Below are 22,226 nucleotides of genomic sequence, written 5' to 3'. Positions count from 1 at the left end.
TAGGACCGTTTTCTTATTTGATTGTTTTTAAACAAACTGCAGCCAAGTGACTGGTGTTTTCCAGAAAACCACTTTCAGGTAATTAGTTCTTCTTTCAGTATAAAATTATATTATGATATTGCTCAGTACTGTGTAATTATATCATAATTTGTGATTTGATATATACAAGTACCATTTTAATACTATGCCTATTACTACCCTCAGGAATCCAACTCATTGGACACATACACATATACAACTTCTGGGAAGACTGATCTTCTATTTAACACCAGAAAACATTCATTTTTTACGCAAGGTAATATATATGTGTGTTAAAATGTTCACTTTCTGTCATCTTTCGCCTTTTGGTTTTTCACTTTAGAGCAGATTTCTAAGTTTTATTGAACCTAAAATTGCTTCTTGATTGTTGGCAGTGGATTATTCAGGATACTCTCCGCTTAAGCGTGTGACAACAGAGCTTCTTTATTCAGGAACAATATATGATAAGCTTAATAGATCAGGAATAAATCATTTGTGCATCTCTATCTGTGCAGCATCTGCGCAGGCTGCTTCTCTCATACACAACATGTATGTCAGTACCTGGATAAGAATGAAGTGATTAAACAGAGTCAGCATGGGTTTGTAACTAATAAAGCCCCTGTTACACACTGCGATATCGCTAGCAATATCGCTGTAAAGTCACCGATTTTGTGACGTTGCAGCGATATTGCTAGCGATATCGCTGTATGTGATACTTACCTCCGACCGGCTCCCCCGCTGGTTATCGCTGATCGCACGAGAAGCTCCTGGACCATTCCTTGTCGGTCACTTCCTGCGGCGCTTCCTGTGGCGCCGACAAGTGACACGTGGAGCCGGGCGGGAGGACGCAGGATCGCCGCGTCTGACGGGTAAGTAGCGATCTCCGTCCCCAGCGATGTCGCTGGTGAGATCTGCCTGTGTGGCAGCTCACTAGCGACCACCTAGCGATGCACCAGCGATCCTGACCGCGTCATATCGCTGGTCGGGATCGCTGGTGTATCGCTAGGTGTAACGGTACCCTTAGTCATGTCAGACTAACTTAATTTCCTTCTATGACGGAATCACTGATTGGGTGGATCAAGGAAATGCTGTAGATATAGTATATCTTGACTTCAGCAAAGCATTTGACAAAGTATCTCATACAATCCTTATTGAAAAAATGACTAAGTATGGAATGGACAAGGCAACTGTTAGGTGGATTCATAACTGGCTTAGTGATCGGACCCAAAGAGTGGTCGTAAATGGCTGCACATCCAGTTGGAAGAATGTCTCAAGTGGGGTACCACAGGGCTCTGTCCTGGGCCCTGTATTGTTCAACATCTTTATCAACGATTTAGATGAAGGAATTGAGGGTAAACTGATTAAATTTGCTGATGACACAAAGCTAGGAGGGATAGCTAATACTAGAGAAGAGAGAGAGAGGATTCAAAAAGATATAAATAAACTGGAGAAGTGGGCAGCAACTAACAGAATGGTTTTTAACAGGGAAAAATGCAAAGTACTACATCTGGGCAATAAAAATGAAAAAAGCATATACAGAATGGGAGGAATAGGGCTAAGCAACAGCACATGTGAAAAAGACTTGGGTATACTAATAGATCACAGACTGAATATGAGTCAACAGTGTGATGCAGCAGCAAAAAAGGCAAATGCAATTCTAGGATGTATTAACAGAAGCATACAGTCTAGATCACGTGAAGTCATTATTTCCCTCTACTCTTCTTTGGTCAGACCTCATCTGGAATATTGTGTCCAGTTTTGGGCACCACATTTTAAAAAAGACATCAACAAACTGGAGCAAGTTCAGAAAAGAGCGACCAGAATGGTGACCGGTCTGCAAACCCTGTCTTATGAGGAAAGGTTGCAGGATTTGGGAATGTTTAGTTTGCAAAAGAGAAGACAGAGAGGAGACTTAATAGCTGTCTACAAATATCTAAAGGGCTGTCACATTGTAGAAGGATCAACTTTATTCTCATTTGCACAAGGAAAGACTAGAAGCAATGGGATGAAACTGAATGGGAGGAGACACAGATTAGATATTAGAAAAAACTTTTTGACAGTTAGAGTGATCAGTGAGTGGAACAGGCTGCCACGAGAAGTGGTGAGTTCTCCTTCAATGGAAGTCTTCAAACAGAGTCTGGACAGACATCTGACTGGGATGATTTAGCGAATCCTGCTTTGAGCAGGGGGTTGGACCAGATGGCCCAGGAGGTCCCTTCCAACTCTACGATTCTATGATTCTATGATTCAGACACACGAAAACAAGAATTACAGTCACATGTTCTCTCTGTGTGAGCGTCTGGGAGTTTTTTAACTTTATAAACAACATGCAAATCTAGCAAGTGAACACTCATAGACAGGAATGGCGTTGTTGCACGAAACATATTCTAACATTGATTCTGTGTGATGCTGCCCCAGATTCTTGCTAAAGAAATAGTGGACGGGTATCATTTAGCATGACAGTAGGATAGGACTATATAGGTGTGGTCTGTTTCCATGGAGATGTATAGGTCTGCATAGGAGCTGTAGGCAAAATAGTAGGTTGTTCATCATAAACGCTATTTGTAAAGTTGCTTATTTTTGTTCACTTTATGTGAAAAAAAAGCTTATTTAATTATGTACATAAATCCAGAGAACCTTCTAAATATGCATTTATCCAAAAACTTTAAGGTTCATTGTATAGCCAGGCCATTTACAACTATATATTGTAATACTGTTATATTTTTTATATTGTAATATTCTTCCTCTGCACATGTTACTCTGTTCTAAAAAAAGCTGTGTAAAGAAATACTCTCACCAAGCCATTTATTGAGTAAACATGTGTCACTGTATATGTAGTGCCATGCAAGTCCGGTAACATAATCAACGATCACTGTCTTTTCTTGTGTCCAGCGCCACTCCGGACCTATTCTGGGTCACAAATATCAAAAAACTGACCAGCACTTCAAAACATAAAAAGAGAAGTGGAAACAATGCAAAATATAAGAGAGAGTGAATTTGGCAAAACTATTTGACCAAGTCAGATTTAAGAAAACCTGACATGGGCTTTTATTTTTGGAGGGAACTGCAGTATGGTAGTGGGGTGGATCTCTCCCTCCACTTCTGGTCTTGAGAGTAGCCCATGACCACTATTCCCATTTAAACTTTTTAAACTTTCAGTTAAGGTTTGGGCGTTTCAGTTTTTGGTTTGAAAGCATCAGAGCCAGAGCTCTTTGAAGGACAGGTCTGTGTGAGACTTAACACAGTCAGAGCCAGAGAAAGCAAAGCAACTGATGCACCCACTTGGGTAACTGTGGTGCAGTCGTCTACGGCAACAGATTGATACGGACGATAAAACTGGAGGATAGAAGTTCTGGATTTATTTTGTGAGTTTGAAAATAAAGACGTTTATGTTGAATTTTCTTGGGTCATTGCCTAATTACCGCACGGACACGAAAGCTGCTGGCTTACAACAGGTGCATGCTTATATAACCACTCTATATATCTGACAAATTAAAACTGCACTCTGAAATTATATAATATGTAAACATTGAATATATGAAATTGTAACTGCATTACTGCTGTAGAAAACATATTAAAAAATTAAGATCTTAGCACACAAATTCGCCCATTCATGTTAGCCCAATAACTGGCTGTGCTGTTCCGTCTAAAGTTATGATTATATGGTTTCATAGATTGTGTTAATTTCCATGCTGTGTAGTCTTGCATTTGGTCTGCTGCTGGTCTTTTTCTGTACAGCAGCCTGCAGCTAATTAATTCTAATACATGCCTTCCACTTCCGGGTCAGTCACTCCTTCTCTTCCTGCTTGCGGCCATTCTTAGTTTCTTTTTCACCTGGGAGAGACGCACCTATACCGGGCTGTGAAAGGCATCAGTTTTTTGACCAATTTGCTGCACCTTGCTGCACACACTTTGCTGAATCACATTTGCGGCACAAGCGCTGCACAACTTGCTTCACAATTTGCTATGTCACCTTGGTTGTTACATCTGCAAATCTGGAGAACCTACTGCATTACCAATCATATGCTGTATGTCCAGATCTCCAAATAAACAAGTCTGGACTTCACAATCCTTGGTGTGTATCATCTCTCTGGACGCATGAACAGCAACAATGGTCCTGTCTGCTCTGCATTGAGGAAATGGAAGGTAGGAATCTCTCCCAGCCCCAATCAACTATACCTCCATTTGCCTCATGTGGGGACAGAACACTGGCGACAAGGAGTACCCCTTTGTTGGGACCCTAAACCTAACATGATGCTTTGGCTGATGGGAGGAGTGCTCAGTTTATGTCTGGAGTCAGAGGTTGATTTTACGATTTGTACTTTAAAGTCTATAGAGAGTCAGAAAAGGACTCCATAGGCTAAAATTGGCAAAATGTAAAATCAGTTTCCAGCCCACACATGGACTTCAGTGTGAGCCGGCAACTTGGAATAGCCATCATATGAACAAGAAGAGGGCTGGCACAGCTCTGGAAACTGAGGAAGATGGCGATCAGTGAGTATATTCCCCCACTTACACTACGCTACATATACATTTTCACAGGACTAAGCACTACAGAGTTTGATGGGAGCGCTTTTTGTGTCTTTTTCTAGCAACATCCATTGATGTTTTGTAGGATGTGTTGGGGCGAGATATTTTGGAATGGCTACTGGAGAGTCAAAGAGAATGGGAAGACAGTGACATTGGAAAGATTTGTACCACTCAAAATTCTGTTGCTCAAGAGCGGACAAGAAGGAACAAGGTGTTCTTGGCCTCTTTTCTAACTAAAAGTGGTTTTAGAGGCATTCGAGGTGAGACACTTTTGGATAGTTGTCTTATTCAAAAGCTGCTAGAAGAACCTTCATCACTAATTGTAAAAAATAAAATAGAATACAGATACCAATCTCATGAATTTAGGTAATGATAATGAATGATGTTTGATGTAGGCTAGAATTTGGAACAGGTATCTAAATTATTATGTAGCAATAATAATATTCTTATTGCCTTATTAAAAAAATAACTAGACTTGCTATCTGACAATTGTTTTATCAATGATAAATATTATATCATGTTATATTGACACTGCAATACACAGACAAGTGCTGCAGTGTATGACTCATGAAATGAGGAACAATATTTATTTTACTTACTATGGTTTATAATTCTTATACAGTGGCTTGAAAAAGTATTCATACGCTGTAAACTTTTCCACATATTTTCACTTTACAACCACAAACGTAAATGTTTTATTAGTATCGTATGTGATATATCAACACAAAGTAGCAAGTATTTGTGAAAGAAAATGAGACAAGGTGTTCTAGTAATTTTAAAAATATAAATTTGAAAGTTGTGACATGCATTTGTATTCAGTCGCCTTCAGTCAATGCTTTGTAGGACCACCTTTCAATGTGCAATTATTGTCATATAGAAAAGGCAAAGACAAAGTCTTTTGTGGTATATCTACCAGCTTTGCCCATCTAGAAGCTGAAATTTTTGCCCATTTATCTTTGCAAACTAGCTGTAGCTCAGTGAGCTTGAATAGAGAGTGTCTATGAACCGCAATTTTCAAGTCTTGCCACAGTTTCTCAATGAGAGTTAGGTCTGGACTTTGACAGCCATTCACACACATAATTATGCTTTGATCTAAACCATTCCATTGTAGCTCTGAAAGTATGCTTAGTGTCATCCCGTTCCCTGCTGAAAAAAGCATACATACAGCATGATGCTGCTACCACTATATTTGACTGAGGGGTTGGTGTTTTCTGGGTGATGTGCAGTGTTAGTTTTTTGCTACACATAGCATTTTGCATTTAGTCCAAAAAAATTCTACTTTGGTCTCATCTGACTAGAGCACCTTCTTCCACATGCTAGCTGCGTCTCCTACATGTCTTTTTGCAAACTGCAAAAGGGAATTCTTATGGCTTGCTTTCAAAACTCGCTTTCTTCTTGCTATTCTTCCATAAAGGCCAGATATGTGGAGTATGTAAATTATAGTTGAACTGTGGACAGATTCTCCCACCTTGGCTGTGGATCTCTGCAGCTCCTCCAGTTACCAAGGGCCTCTTAGCTGCTTCTCTAATTAATGCTCGCCTTGGGATGTTAGTTTAGGTGGATGGCCATACCTTCGTAGGTGTGCAGTTGTGCCATACCCCTTCCATTTTTGGATGATGTATTGAACAGTGGTCCGTGAGATGTTCAGAGCTTCAACTTTTTTTGTAGCCTAATCTTGCTTTACTCTTCTCTACAGCTTTATGCCTGACTTATCTCTTGTGTTCCTTAGTTTTCATCATGCTGTCTCATCCCTAATGTCTCAAAGAAACCTCTGAGGCCTTCACAGAACAGCTGTAGTCATATTGAGAATAAACTACACACTAGTGGACTCCATTTGCTAATCATGTAACTTCTAGAATCAATTACGGTAGTTACTCAGGATTTTATTTAGGGGTATCAGGCTATTAGGTATCAGACGGCCGAATAAAAATGCACGTCACAATTTTCAGTTTTATATTTTTAAAATAATTTGTGTATAATTTCCTTTACACGTCACAAATACCTGCTATTTTGTGTGGATATATCACATAAAATTGCAATAAAATACATTTACGTTTGTGGGTGTGGCTTGAAAAAATGTGAGTTTTTTTAGTGTTTTTTTATAAAATATTAATTTAATGTTAATGAGCAGTAGATGGATAACTGTCCTTTTATGCTTGGATCTCTCGTCATAGACCCTATTCCCAAATGTGTGGACATGAGAGTGACATTCCCATCAGCCTGGAGCCCCTCTCAGATTAGTGGCATGTCTTTGTCAGAATTTGAAGGCTGTTTGACAATTATCACTCAAGATTTGAGTTTTGCAGCGGATCAAGCAAAAGCTGCCCTAGGAAAAGCAAAGCAGGTAAAATGTCCTTGGTTATAACAGGTGTTTATTTTTTGCCTTAAAGGGTTATTCTCATCTTTGTAAATGGGTATTGTCAGATAGTGCTCATAGATACAAAGAACTCTTTAATTTATTGTTCATACAAATTTTTAGCTGATCTTGAGGCATTAATACTTTTCTTTTGTTTACAACTCTGGAGACCGACCACTGCTGTTATATAGTAAACCCTGCGCAGAGGTTATAGACTCTTTTTCTATTTAGCTTGTAAGCACTGGATGTTGTTCATGATCTCTGGAGTGAGCTGTAACCATGTAATCCCAGCCGGTTTCAGCACAGTGCTTACAAGGTAGACAGCAGTGTTGGTCGGTCCTCACAGGCAACGAGCTGTAAACAAAATAAAAGTGTTAGTATCTCAAGGATTACTGCAAATTTTAACAAGGAGTAAATTGCAAATGTGCTGGTATTTACAAATGCTATCGTAAAATTTCTATTTATAAAGATGGGAATATCCCTCTAAAGGAAATGCGTAGTCAGAAAATGATCAATTCTTAATTTATATTTTTGAGTTACAAGTTTTTGTTTTTTCTTGCCAATGTCAGGTTCCTGTTCTTCTATAGATGCATGTTCCATTGGTGGAATGGATCAGAATGCCTGTTTAGGTGGCAGTAACTGTCACTGTTTATGGTGTGCAGTATTTTATCATTTTATTGTCAAACTAACAACCATATTCCCCTAATTCCACCATAAACATCTTTGACACCACATATGTTGGCCACATTAGCATACAAAAATTTAAAAGCAAACTAGTCCGAGTCCTTTTTTTCCTCATGGTGGATCACTACAGAAATGAAATTATTGGTGGAAAGTTTACACCTGATGTCATTAGACTCCCCTTTCCTATGACAAGAAAGACTTCTGTCAACACTATAGGAAAAACTTAGGGGCAGACATTGGTGCAACCTATTCACCCGCACAGGGGCCCAAGGGGTAATTGGGCCCATTTTCACCTCCAGAGCAGGTGGATTTGAGCATTATGATGAGCTATTGGACTGGAAAGGGCCCACTTACTGTTCTTGCACAGGGACCCTTTTCTGTCTGTTTCTACCAGTGGAAAAATTTATTTAGAAAATTATTGTAAAAGTATAAACAAATATAAATGTGCATACACAATATTAAAGGGGTTGTCTGGTTTAAGAAGAACAACCTGTGGTCTTCTAAATAGAAGAACATTGAAAGGAGCTGGGTGAGACTAGTTGGCACATGACCACAAATAAGTATGTAAATCACATCCAAGTGGTCACTGCCCAGACCCCTAGGGCACACAGGGTAATCATGACAGTCTACACATCATACACTGTCATGATTTGGCTGTCTGCAGTCACATAGATCGACTGTAGACTTTTGTTCTTACATCAGACAACCCTTTAAGTAAAAATCCTTCATGTACAAAAATGAGTGATTTTGCTGATTAAGAGGTCTCATAGAGTGCGGACTACGGCAATGTCAAATTTGTTGGTCATCTGAATACTTCTGTGTTCAGCATTCATGTCACTCATCGCTATTTGTGTTACAGGTGTTTGGACCAGTTAAATCTATGAGTTCGGCACAATTTCTTCAGCTCGGTCACCTTATTACTTTCATGACTGAAAAGGACCTCAATGAGATGAATAATTCAGATTGGGGCGTTGTTTCTTTATTGGGAAAAATGGAAAACTGGACTTGGAAACAGGTCTGATAATCTTGAATACGGGATCCAGTTTTGGGCTTCACATTCTAAAAAGGATTTTGGAAAGTGAGAGTCAGTTTACAGGCAGTCAACTAGATTATTACATGGGATGGAAGTCCTCTCCTGCAATGAGAGGTTAGAAAAGTTGGGCTCGTTTAGCTTAGAAAAAAGACGCCTCAGAGGAGATCTCATGTAAATGCATAAATACATGTGTGGTCCGTACAAAGGACTGGCGCACAACTTATTCCTTCCTAAGACCTTGCAAGGGACCAGGGGGCCTTCAATACTTGTGGAGGAAAGGAGATTCTGGGAGTTAAGTAAGAAAGGGTTCTTTACAGTTAGGCAGTCAGACTGTGGAAAGCCCGACCACAAGAGGTAATAATGGCAGATACTATAGCAGCATTTTAAAAAGGGCTGGACGATTTCTCATTCTGGGTTGTAAATAATCAAACTGTGTTACTATACAATAGCTCTAGCTGATTCACATTAGATTGAGAATTATAGTCCATAAATAAAGATTTAGTTTTTCTTTTTGTCTTTTTACAGTTAAATTGTCTGTATATTTCCCAAATCATGGTGACAATCTTTGTTCAGCATTATACCATACATTTCATATTATTCATTTTCTGCTTTTTTTCTGCAGATGAGGACATTGACATTCAGTGTCCTTCGTCAGAACAAGAAAAGCTCATCGGACCTAGATCTTATGGAGCTGACTGCTCTTGGACATTTACTCTGTGGTCTTGGAGTGGAGGAGTTAAAGAAAATAAATCCCCAAGAGTTCAGGTTGCTTACTAGCATTTCTTTTACAATACTTGAGTATTCAGTGACAATGGTTTCCCAGTGAGACTGGAAGTTTATACATAGACATAGAAACATGAGACTGCGAAACTCTGTAAACATAGTAATTACTTTTTTCTTTTTAAATGGAGATGTTGTCCTTCCCGTGATGAGTTATAGAATAAAAATGTCGTAAATTTGAATAAAAGTAAATGTACCGGCCGTAGCATAATAAAAGCATACTATTTCTAGTAACATCTACGTAACGTGGCCACACGAGATTGTAGTTGGCATATTAAATTGACAGCTGTTTATCCTAACATCTTCATAAGCATAAATACATGGATCAGAACACTCCCTGGCAGAGCAGTCATGACAATTATGGGCCAATATATTAACACCGGCGTTGTACAAGTCATCCTTAAAGAACAAGCTCGCTGGCGCTTGCCACTTAATGGGTTAGTATTTGTGGCATCTTTTAACTGGCATGTGCCTTCACCAGAGATATACTTGAGTCACGGATTGGACTACACATCTGGAATTAACTTTTTTTTTAATTAGGCGGGTGGGCATTGCCTCACCTCATTCACATTTGTAACATCCGAATCCTGTGATTCTGGGAGTACGGACAGGTGATTTTGAAGAATTTTACTATTTTTTACTTTTGCAGCCAGGCAGCTGTGTTTGTGGGCACCTTAAAATTGAAGTGCACTGAGGCTCAGATGGAGACTTTGGCAGAACTCTTAACATACAATTCAGCTTTTGGCTTAGTTAGCAGATGGGGTCCTGAGATCTTCACTGAGATTGGAACTCTTGCTGGTGAGTAATAATAGGGTCCTTGTATTTAGTAGCTAACTTATATGAATGTCCTTGCTAAAATAGTAAAAACATCAGAAATGTATATATTTCTAATAACATTATATAGGTATAGATGTTTATTAGTTTTGAAAATGAAGAAAATTGGTTATGCATGATATGCATATATGCTGCCGGCTGATAGAGCAGGTGGTGCACTCACAGCAGGACCAGGCTGAGGGGCTCCAGGATATCGGAGACTTAAATGGCTTGTCTTTCTATTATATGTTAATTTAATCAGAATATACAGTATGCTAAAACAATGTTTCCTTTGCAAGATACTCATACAGTTGTGGCCAAAAGTATTGACACCCCTGCAATTCTGTCAGATAATACTCAGTTTCTTCCTGAAAATGATTGCAAACACAAATTCTTTGGTATTATCTTCATTTAATTTGTCTTAAAAGAAAAAACACAAAAGAGAATAAGCAAAAAGCAAAACATTGATCATTTCACACAAAACTCCAAAATGTGCCAGACAAAATTATTGGCACCCTCAGCCTAATACTTGGTTGCACAACCTTTAGCTAAAATAACTGTGACCAACCGCTTCCGGTAACCATCAATGAGTTTCTTACAATGCTCTGCTGGAATTTTAGACCATTCTTCTTTGGCAAACTGTTCCAGGTCTCTGATATTAGAAGGGTGCCTTCTCCAAACTGCCATTTTTAGATCTCTCCACAGGCGTTCTATGGGATTCAGGTCTGGACTCATTGCTGGCCACCTTAGAAGTCTCCAGTGCTTTCTCTCAAACCATTTTCTAGTGCTTTTTGAAGTGTGTTTTGGGTCATTGTCCTGCTGGAAGACCCATGACCTCTGAGGGAGACCCGGCTTTCTCACACTGGGCCCTACATTATGCTGCAAAATTTGTTGGTAGTCTTCAGACTTCATGATGCCATGCACACGGTGAAGCAGTCCAGTGCCAGAGGCAGCAAAGCAACCCCAAAACATCAGGGAACCTTCGCTATGTTTGACTGGAGGGACCATGTTCTTTTCTTTGAATGCCTCTTTTTTTCTCCTGTAAACACTATGTTGATGCCTTTGCCCAAATAGCTCTACTTTTGTCTCATCTGACCAGAGAACATTCTTCCAAAACGTTTTAGGCTTTTTCAGGTAAGTTTTGGCAAACTCCAGCCTGGCTTTTTTATGTCTCGGGGTAAGAAGTGGGGTCTTCCTGGGTCTCCTACCATACAGTCCATTTTCATTCAGACGCCGACGGATAGTACGGGTTGACACCATTGTACCCTCGGACTGCAGGGCAGCTTGAACTTGTTTGGATGTTAGTCGAGGTTCTTTATCCAACATCCGCACAATCTTGCGTTGAAATCTCTTGTCAATTTTTCTTTTCCGTCCACATCTAGGGAGGTTAGCCACAGTGCCATGGGCTTTAAACTTCTTGATGAGACTGCGCACGGTAGACACAGGAACATTCAGGTCTTCGGAGATGGACTTGTAGCCTTGAGATTGCTCATGCTTCCTCACAATTTGGTTTCTCAAGTCCTCAGACAGTTCTTTGGTCTTCTTTCTTTTCTCCATGCTCAATGTGGTACACACAAGGACACAGGACAGAGGTTGAGTCAACTTTAATCCATGTCAACTGGCTGCAAGTGTGATTTAGTTATTGTCAACACCTGTTAGGTGCCACAGGTAAGTTACAGGTGCTGTTAATTACACAAATTAGAGAAGCATCACATGATTTTTCGAACAGTGCCAATACTTTCGTCCACCCTCTTTTTTATGTTTGGTGTGGAATTATATCCAATTTGGCTTTAGGACAATTATTTTTCTGTTTTTTCATTTAAGACAAATTCAATGAAGATAATAATGCCAAAGAATTTGTGTTTGCAATCATTTTCGGGAAGAAACTGAGTATTATCTGACAGAATTGCAGGGGTGTCAATACTTTTGGCCACAACTGTATACCTTACAGTACTAATTATCACGCCCTCTGCTATTCTTCGCTTTCTTTTCTCAGTTCATCCACTTATTTGTAACTAGATAGACACTAATGCATAATCTGCTGGCTAGCTGAATTCTCTACTTGTTAGAAAAGGAGTCAAGATGTGTACAGGATGTGTAAAAAAAAATAGCTTGTAAAAAAAGATTCTTGCCCTTACCATGCTCTTATTGAAAAATGTTAATGGGGTTTTTTGGGAGTAACTTATTTATTACTATGGGCCTAAGAACTAACAGGTTACTAGAACTAACAGGCAACTACCTGCTTGTTCTGTCCACCAATGATCTCTGCCCAGTCACACAATGCTCCCGTCTGGGATTCTGTGGCTTCTGCTCACATCATGTCGACAGAGCAGATGCTTCTCTTCTGTTCTGCTTTGTTGATGAGGCTTTTGATATCCCACGACTTGGAAATTGTATATTAATATACTATTGCTGTTGCATTGCTATGTGATAGCTTTGCCTCTTAGAAGTTTGTCCTCCCTCTCTCCCTGTCTGCCTTCATAGTTCTGATGTCAGTAACCCCTCCCTCCTTCTGCTCATTCTCTGTATGTCTGGTATCTTAAGAACCTCATGTCTTGCACCTCTGGTTCAGAATAGTCTTTTTACCTACTGTAATTGTGCATAATTACAAGAAATCAGCTTGAAAATAAACCTTCTTCTGGAATCTTCACATGTGCCTCTACAGTTGAGTTCAAGCTATTTGATGATATCTCTTCAAGTGAGTACTGCTATAATCCCAGAAGGCACTCAAGGTGAGGTGGTGTTCGCATCCAGAGATGGCATCCCACACATCAAATTAGCACAAAATACTAGCAATTACCTGTATCCGGGACATATAGGATTTGTTCCATAGCCTTAGTCATGAAAAGTGACGTGTGTCAGCTTAACAGAAGCCTTTTTCAAACATAATATGGGAGTGGAGGGTCATTTCAATATTTGCTAAATATATATGCCACTGACTTTGATCTTTTATTTTTCTCACATGAACACTTTAGCTGGCCTCCCAGATATCATTCTGTCTTCTTTGATAAGAGATCAGATTCAAGGATTAACCCCTGATGCAATATCTCTTATTTCAGCACCAAAGTTTGCTGTAAGTATGTGTATAAAGCAGAACTGTTACCATTATATTATGTGTACCGGTTTATAATGCGTAAAAGGAACACTTTATACCAAGCAGTAAACTTGTTATTAATAATTTTTTTTTAACCAAAACTATTTTTGCTTTGAAGAAAATTTAATGCACAAGACACACTAGTCCACACTGAGGATCCTTTCCACACAGACACCAGTGCAGGCTAGTGTGCTTCTATATAAGCAGTGGCAGTACATTTGCAATGAATGGATATTATTGATGGCAGGTTGTGTTCAGTCCGGCTCAGCTGTCCTGCTTCACCAGTGACCAGGCAATAGCAGTCACTCCTGACCAGTATGATCATCTCAGCTATCAACAAAAACAAGTCATCTCCAGTGCTCAGTATGATGGGGACATACCGCAAGATCTGCAAGGTACTGTCCTTCTTAATAGATATTGTACATTGTACGTCAAACCGGTAAGAACATACAGTGGGGAAAAAAAGTATTTAGTCAGTCAGCAATAGTGCAAGTTCCACCACTTAAAAAGATGAGAGGCGTCTGTAATTTACATCATAGGTAGACCTCAACTATGGGAGACAAACTGAGAAAAAAAAATCCAGAAAATCACATTGTCTGTTTTTTTTTCATTTTATTTGCATATTATGGTGGAAAATAAGTATTTGGTCAGAAACAAGCAATCAAGATTTCTGGCTCTCACAGACCTGTAACTTCTTCTTTAAGAGTCTCCTCTTTCCTCCACTCATTACCTGTAGTAATGGCACCTGTTTAAACTTGTTATCAGTATAAAAAGACACCTGTGCACACCCTCAAACAGTCTGACTCCAAACTCCACTATGGTGAAGACCAAAGAGCTGTCAAAGGACACCAGAAACAAAATTGTAGCCCTGCACCAGGCTGGGAAGACTGAATCTGCAATAGCCAACCAGCTTGGAGTGAAGAAATCAACTGTGGGAGCAATAATTAGAAAATGGAAGACATACAAGACCACTGATAATCTCCCTCGATCTGATGCTCCACGCAAAATCCCACCCCGTGGGGTCAGAATGATCACAAGAACGGTGAGCAAAAATCCCAGAACCACGCGGGGGGACCTAGTGAATGAACTGCAGAGAGCTGGGACCAATGTAACAAGGCCTACCATAAGTAACACACTACGCCACCATGGACTCAGATCCTGCAGTGCCAGACGTGTCCCACTGCTTAAGCCTGTACATGTCCGGGCCCGTCTGAAGTTTGCTAGAGAGCATTTGGATGATCCAGAGGAGTTTTGGGAGAATGTCCTATGGTCTGATGAAACCAAACTGGAACTGTTTGGTAGAAACACAACTTGTCGTGTTTGGAGGAAAAAGAATACTGAGTTGCATCCATCAAACACCGTACCTACTGTAAAGCATGGTGGTGGAAACATCATGCTTTGGGGCTGTTTCTCTGCAAAGGGGCCAGGACGACTGATCTGGGTACATGAAAGAATGAATGGGGCCATGTATCGTGAGATTTTGAGTGCAAACCTCCTTCCATCAGCAAGGGCATTGAAGATGAAACGTGGCTGGGTATTTCAACATGACAATGATCCAAAGCACACCGCCAGGGCAACGAAGGAGTGGCTTCGTAAGAAGCATTTCAAGGTCCTGGAGTGGCCTAGCCAGTCTCCAGATCTCAACCCTATAGAAAACCTTTGGAGGGAGTTGAAAGTCCGTGTTGCCAAGCGAAAAGCCAAAAACATCACTGCTCTAGAGGAGATCTGCATGGAGGAATGGGCCAACATACCAACAACAGTGTGTGGCAACCTTGTGAAGACTTACAGAAAACGTTTGACCTCTGTCATTGCCAACAAAGGATATATCACAAAGTATTGAGATGAAATTTTGTTTCTGACCAAATACTTATTTTCCACCATAATATGCAAATAAAATGATAAAAAAAACAGACAATGTGATTTTCTGGATTTTTTTTTCTCAGTTTGTCTCCCATAGTTGAGGTCTACCTATGATGTAAATTACAGACGCCTCTCATCTTTTTAAGTGGTGGAACTTGCACAATTGCTGACTGACTAAATACTTTTTTTCCCCACTGTATACGAGAATATTCATCTGAGTCATTCCTTCTCAAGATTGATGTGGCAACCTGTCAATGTTGAGAAAGAGAGGCAAGCTTATTCCAAGATAGAACAAAATTATCAGGCATGTTGGAATCCAACATACGTTAACCGAACCTCCTGTACATCTGCTGTCAGAGGCTAGCGGTCTATGTGATCCTTTATGTACTCCTTCTCTTAGACCACCTGATGCTACTGTGCCTGATGCCGTCTGCAATCTGTGCTGCTGACAGATCATAATCTATTTTGATGTGATCATCTCCAGTCCATGATCTCTCCTTATAGAGGTCATATATTCAGGTCAAAAGTGGCCAGTTTTTACTCATATTTTATTCTCATTCTGTATAGTATCCCGATTTTTACTTATTTATTATTTAAATATGGTTTCTGAATTTTGGGCCTTTCTATTCTGTGCTGATTTTTATGATCTTTACTAAGGGTGCATTAATCAAGGGATTCTCTGCGGGAAAGTATTTAGTCTGCTCTGCTGTAACGCCCCATTGGTAAAGACCATAAAAGCATAACTAACTACAAAGTAGTATATCTCTGAAACCGTATGGCGGATTTAACAAAAAAAAAAAGGAATAATCAAGGGAGAGGAGGGAATAAAATAAGAGCAAAAACTGTACTCTTTTGACCTGGTGACAGGTCCCCTTTAATTCGCAAAACGCTATAAACCTGCAGATAGTTAATGAAATAATCTGCAGGTTAACAGCATTACTAACCTGCCCTGTGCACGCACATAGCCAAATGCTGTGAGGAGAAAATAAACTTTATGCTGCCCGGCAGTATTCATTTTCAGTCACGGCGTGGCACCGACGCTGGTTCAGTTACCATAGAATACAGAGGATACAAAGCGCCGGCTGTAACCGCACCCCTGGTCCTGACTGATAGCCGGCTCTAATGCAGAGCGAGTGTCAGTCAGTGCCGGGGGCGCGGTTAAAGCCGCATCTTTCTATCCTTACCCACGTTCACATGTTGAGTATTTGATGAGTTTTTTACCTCAGTATTTGTAAGCCTAGCCAGGAATGGAACAGTTAAAGGAAAAGTAAAATAGAAACACGTCACCACTTCTGTGTTTACAGTGGGTACGGAAAGTATTTAGACCCCTTTAAATTTTTCACTCTTTGTTTCATTGCAGCCATTTGGTAAATTAAAAAAAAATCATTTTTTTCTTATTAATGTACACTCTACACCCCATCTTGACTGCAAAAAACCTGAAGTGTAGACATTTTTGTAAATGTATTAAAAAAGAAAAACTGAAATATCACATGGTTATAAGTATTCAGACCCTTTGCTCAGTATTGAGTAGAAGCAGCCTTTTGAGCTAGTACAGCCATGAGTCTTCTTGGGAATGAAGTAACAAAGTTCTTCACACCTGGATTTGGGGATCCTCTGCCATTCTTGCTTGCAGATACTCTCCAGTTCCGTCAGGTTGGATGGTGGACGATGGTGGACAGCCGTTTTCAGGTCTCTCCAGAGATGCTCAATCGAGTTTAGGACAGGGCTCTGGCTGGGCCAGTCAAGAATGGTCACAGAGTTGTTCTGAAGACACTCCTTTGTTATTTTAGATGTGTGCTTAGGGTAATTGTCTTGTTGGAAGGTGAACCTTTCACCAAGTCAGAAATCCAGAGCACTCTGAATGAGGTTTTCATCCAGGATATCTCTGTACTTGGCCACATTTATGTTTCCTTCAATTGCAACCATTCATCCTGTCCCTGCAGCTGAAAAACATCCCCACAGCATGATGCTGCCACCACCATGTTTCACTTTTGGGGTTTTATTGGGCAGATGATGATCAGTGCTTTGTTTTCTCCACACATACCGCTTAGAATTATCACCAAAAAGTTCTATCTTCTTCTCACCAGAAAGAAGAGAATCTTATTTCTCATAGTCTGAGAGTCCTTTTGTCATGATCACGTGTGTCAGGTCGCAGATGATGCCGCAAGGCGAACCCATAACACACGTGACCCTGGATACACCGCCTCCAGTGGGGCGAATTTAAATAATAGAACGTGCAGGTGGATACGCCGCCTCCACCTGGCGAATTTAGGAATTACACGTTAACATATAATTTCTGGAAACACCGCCTCCAGTACGGCGAATTTAAATAATAAAGGGGGAACCTGGGAAACTTTAACAATGGTGGGCCCTGCGATAGGGAATGGGGGACGTGGAGACCTCCTAAGCTCCCCTGAGCCAGTGTCCCTGCACTCCTTACATTCCCTAAACAGGCTCCGCACCTGTCGCCGCACGCGTACCTTAACGCCCTTGCTCACCCTGACCCTAAACCCTCACTAGGGAATGGGTCGGTGCGGAGACTAATCCCACCACTGCACAAATAACACACATGAGGAAAGAGACAATACAGGGGGAACACCACTTAGCTTTGCTCTGTTGCGTGCGCTCCTAGCAACAGAGCCCACCACCTGCGTGCATCTTCCCCTCCACCTGGATCCATCACCATAACTGGATCCGTCACCATCGTGCAGCCTGGGAGCAGAGTCCATCACCACTTGCAGCAGTCCAGTACACAGAGTCCCAAGATGAGTCCAGCCTCTGCCAAGAATCCAAGCATGCTCGAGTCCAGTTCTCAGCAACCAAGTCGAACATGCTGAGTGCAACTCTCTTCCTAGTCGCCACTCCTCTAAGCCATGCCCGCACTTCCCGCCGACACCATAAACTGCGACTCCACCAGGCCATGCCAGTCCTTCCTGCAGACACCATTAGCTGGCACTCGTTCTCTCTGGCTGACTGCGCAGGACTCCAATCCAGCTCCATCCTTCCACCAGGCTCTCCAACAACTAAGCAAGAAATATCACCAGCCGTGAGTGAACACCCTGAGACCCATTTATAGAGTGTCACACCTGAACCATAATTAAGTGCAACCTAACCTAGGGTGCGATACCGCTAACCACCACCGGGGACAGTCAAAACACCTTTGAACTTAACCAAAGTAAAAAAGTTCACTTTGTGCTTTTAATACCGCCAGATCCAACACTGGATCATGACAGTACCCCCTCCTTAATGAGGGGCCTCTGGACCCTCAAGACCACCCCTCATTAGGGAAACACCTACAGCGGGGACGCCCAGACCCTGAGTTCACCCCACCATTCCCTGACACTTCAGGTTTATGACAAACACCGCTGATATTGGCAATATATGTTCCTTTTGGAGGCACCACTCATCTCCACAGCGCCGACCTGGGGAACGAGTTAATGTATGTGTAGGTTTGCACAGAGCTGATCAGACTCCACAACACATTTCCACAAGATGTTTTTTGGTGGCTCCCATACATGCTCGTTCACACACAGGTCCGGACCTGAACGTTTATTGCACACATACATATGTCATAACTTGGTGAACTCACTCTGGACTCACCAGAGGCGTCCCCCTGTGTCACCACACTCACACCCCCACTATTCACCAAGGGACACCACCCTCCAACCCTTTCACCATGAGGACTGCGCCTCCTAGGGTTGGTTAATGGCGAGGGTAGAGATTTGTCCCTACTCCCCCGCAGCACACCTGCTGCACACACCAGGAGGAGAAGGGGACAGGAAAATGGAGGAAATATACTCTCGCTGGTCGCCTCCACACGACCAGGAGGGCGGCTTCTTCGATGGTATGAAGATTTGGCGTAAAACCCCGCGGACTCACACCAGTCAGCTCACCACAGGGGCATACCCCTTCACCTCGGGGAATACCAGGCAGCTCCGTGGGGCACTATTCCTCCCACCTGCCTGGGTGCGCCCGCCTGCATGAACCAGTCCTGCTCCCCAGCAGCGACTCTAGGGGGTTTTAGTACCAGAGCCGCAGGAATATGGAGGAAAATATATATATATATATATACTCGCTGGTCGCCTCCACACGACCAGGAGGGGTGGCATAGAAGATTTGGCATGAGCCCCGCGGACTATTCACTAATCTGCTCACTACAGGGACGTACCCCTTCACCTCGGGGAATACCAGGCAGCTCCGTGGGGCACCATTCCTCCCACCTGCCTGGGTGCGTCCCCTGTAAGAGCAAGTCCCGCTCCCCAGCAGCGACTACACACCTAGTCTGCTCACCACAGGGATGTACCCCTTCACCTTGGGGAATACCAGGCAGCTCCGTGGGGCACCATTCCTCCCACCTGCCTGGGTACCTCCCCGTGCAAGAGCAAGTCCCGCTCCCCAGCAGCGACTCTAGGGGCTTTTGCCAGACCGCAGCCGCCATTTTTGTTTCTCTGGTTATCAGAGCAGAGGCCCCAGACCCTGATAACTGCTGCTGCAGCGGCTTAAACACACCTTGCCGCTCCTCACTGCACCTCAGTGAGGCCCGGCAGCAATTACCACAGGTCTCCACATGGCCAAAGCTCACCAGAAAAAAAAGTAAGGGCTGGTGATAATGTCATGATCACGTGTGTCAGGTCGCAGGTGATGCCGCAAGGCGAACCCATAACACACGTGACCCTGGATACACCGCCTCCAGTGGGGCGAATTTAAATAATAGAACGTGCAGGTGGATACGCCGCCTCCACCTGGCGAATTTAGGAATTACACGTTAACATATACATTTCTGGAAACACCGCCTCCAGTACGGCGAATTTAAATAATAAAGGGGGAACCTGGGAAACTTTAACAATAGTGGGCCCTGCGATAGGGAATGGGGGACGTGGAGACCTCCTAAGCTCCCCTGAGCCAGTGTCCCTGCACTCCTTACATTCCCTAAACAGGCTCCGCACCTGTCGCCGCACGCGTACCTTAACGCCCTTGCTCACCCTGACCCTAAACCCTCACTAGGGAATGGGTCGGTGCGGAGACTAATCCCACCACTGCACAAATAACACACATGAGGAAAGAGACAATACAGGGGGAACACCACTTAGCTTTGCTCTGTTGCGTGCGCTCCTAGCAACAGAGCCCACCACCTGCGTGCATCTTCCCCTCCACCTGGATCCATCACCATAACTGGATCCGTCACCATCGTGCAGCCTGGGAGCAGAGTCCATCACCACTTGCAGCAGTCCAGTACACAGAGTCCCAAGATGAGTCCAGCCTCTGCCAAGAATCCAAGCATGCTCGAGTCCAGTTCTCAGCAACCAAGTCGAACATGCTGAGTGCAACTCTCTTCCTAGTCGCCACTCCTCTAAGCCATGCCCGCACTTCCCTCCCACACCATAAACTGCGACTCCACCAGGTCATGCCAGTCCTTCCTGCAGACACCATTAGCTGGCACTCGTTCTCTCTGGCTGACTGCGCAGGACTCCAATCCAGCTCCATCCTTCCACCAGGCTCTCCAACAACTAAGCAAGAAATATCACCAGCCGTGAGTGAACACCCTGAGACCCATTTATAGAGTGTCACACCTGAACCATAATTAAGTGCAACCTAACCTAAGGTGCGATACCGCTAACCACCACCGGGGACAGTCAAAACACCTTTGAACTTAACCAAAGTAAAAAAAGTTCACTTTGTGCTTTTAATACCGCCAGATCCAACACTGGATCATGACACCTTCATGTGTTTTTTTAGCAAACTCTATGCGGGCTTTCATATATTTTCCACTGAGGAGAGGCTTCCATCAGGCCACTCTGCCATAAAGGCCCGACTGGTGGAGGGTTGCAGTGATAGTTGACTTTGTGGAACTTTCTCCCATCTCCTCACTCCATCTGTGGAGCTCAGCCACAGTGATCTTGGGGTTCTTCTTTACCTCTCTCACCAAAGCTATTCTCCCATGATTGCTTAGTTTGACTGGATGGTCAGGTCTAGGAAGACTTCTGGTGGTCCCAAACTTCTTCCATTTAAGGATTATGGAGGCCACTGTGCTCTTAGGAACCTTGAGTACTGTAGAAATTCTTTTGCAACCTTGGCCAGATCTGTGCCTTGCCACAATTCTGTCTCCGAGCTCCTTGGCCAGTTCCTTTGACCTCATGATTCTCATTTGGTCTGACATGCACTGTGAGCTGTGAGGTCTTATATAGACAGATGTGTGACTTTACAAATCAAGTCCTATCAGTTTAATGAAACACAGCTGGACTCCAATGAATGAGTAGAACCATCTCAAGGAGGATCACAGGAAATAAACAGCATGTGACGTAAATATGAGTGTCTGAGCAAAGGGTCTGAATACTTATAACCATGGGATATTTCAGTTATTCTTTTTTTAATAAATTTGCAAAAATTTCTACATTTCTGGGTTTTTTTTCAGTCACAATAGGGTGCAGAGTGTTCATTAGTGAGAAAAAAATGAACTTTTTTGAATTTACCAAATGGTTGCAATGAAACAAAGAGTGAAACACTTAAAGGGGTCTGAATACTTTCCGTACCCACTGTATCACCCACTCCTGATTTTGGCTTACAAATACTGAGGTAAAATACTGACGAAATACTGAACGTGTGCATGTGACCGACTGTTTTTTTTGTTGCCATTTTTAATTCTCTCTTATTTGCTATACCTTCTTGGATTGTGTCAACTGTATTACACCTCACTGGTCAGCAGCCTGCACATTACTGATCAAAGCCTGTGTTAAAATTTTTACGCAAGATTTTTTTTTCAATATATATATATATATGTGTGTTAGGCGTCGGCTTCCGGCTGCTGCACAGCAGGAATCCCAAGCCTTGCATTCGGCAGGCTCCCATTCCTCTCCAGCCGCACATGAGGCTGCTCAGCAGACTCATCGATCCAAGTGCTCTGCTCAGACCAGCTCTGTAGGTGTAGTTGCTGCTGCCACCTCTGGTTCAACTATAGCAACGCAGGCTGGTCAGCAGCGAGCTACTCCAGGGACTAAGTCCTCCTTTCGGTCCACTGAGCATGCTCGTGGGACGATCTCTCATTTGAGATCAGAGGTCAC

At 42.4% G+C, this 22,226-nt stretch overlaps 1 protein-coding gene across 1 annotated transcript in view; it reads left to right on the top strand.

The window, feature by feature from the left end:
* Positions 1–22,226, top strand: part of STRC (stereocilin) — a 117,993-nt gene that overhangs the window by 58,600 nt on the left and 37,167 nt on the right. The window contains exons 14-21 of the mRNA XM_073569132.1: positions 205–295; positions 4,634–4,808; positions 6,723–6,892; positions 8,448–8,603; positions 9,244–9,386; positions 10,051–10,199; positions 13,190–13,287; positions 13,556–13,747. Coding sequence (XP_073425233.1) covers positions 205–295; positions 4,634–4,808; positions 6,723–6,892; positions 8,448–8,603; positions 9,244–9,386; positions 10,051–10,199; positions 13,190–13,287; positions 13,556–13,747 — 1,174 coding nt within the window. The remainder of the gene's footprint in view (positions 1–204; positions 296–4,633; positions 4,809–6,722; positions 6,893–8,447; positions 8,604–9,243; positions 9,387–10,050; positions 10,200–13,189; positions 13,288–13,555; positions 13,748–22,226) is intronic.

Source organism: Dendrobates tinctorius, unplaced genomic scaffold (assembly GCF_039654945.1).
Source record: "Dendrobates tinctorius isolate UK_male_01 unplaced genomic scaffold, ASM3965494v1 ptg000022l, whole genome shotgun sequence".
NCBI classification, from domain to species: Eukaryota; Metazoa; Chordata; class Amphibia; order Anura; family Dendrobatidae; genus Dendrobates; species Dendrobates tinctorius.
This window is presented reverse-complemented; position numbering and strand designations above follow the sequence as displayed.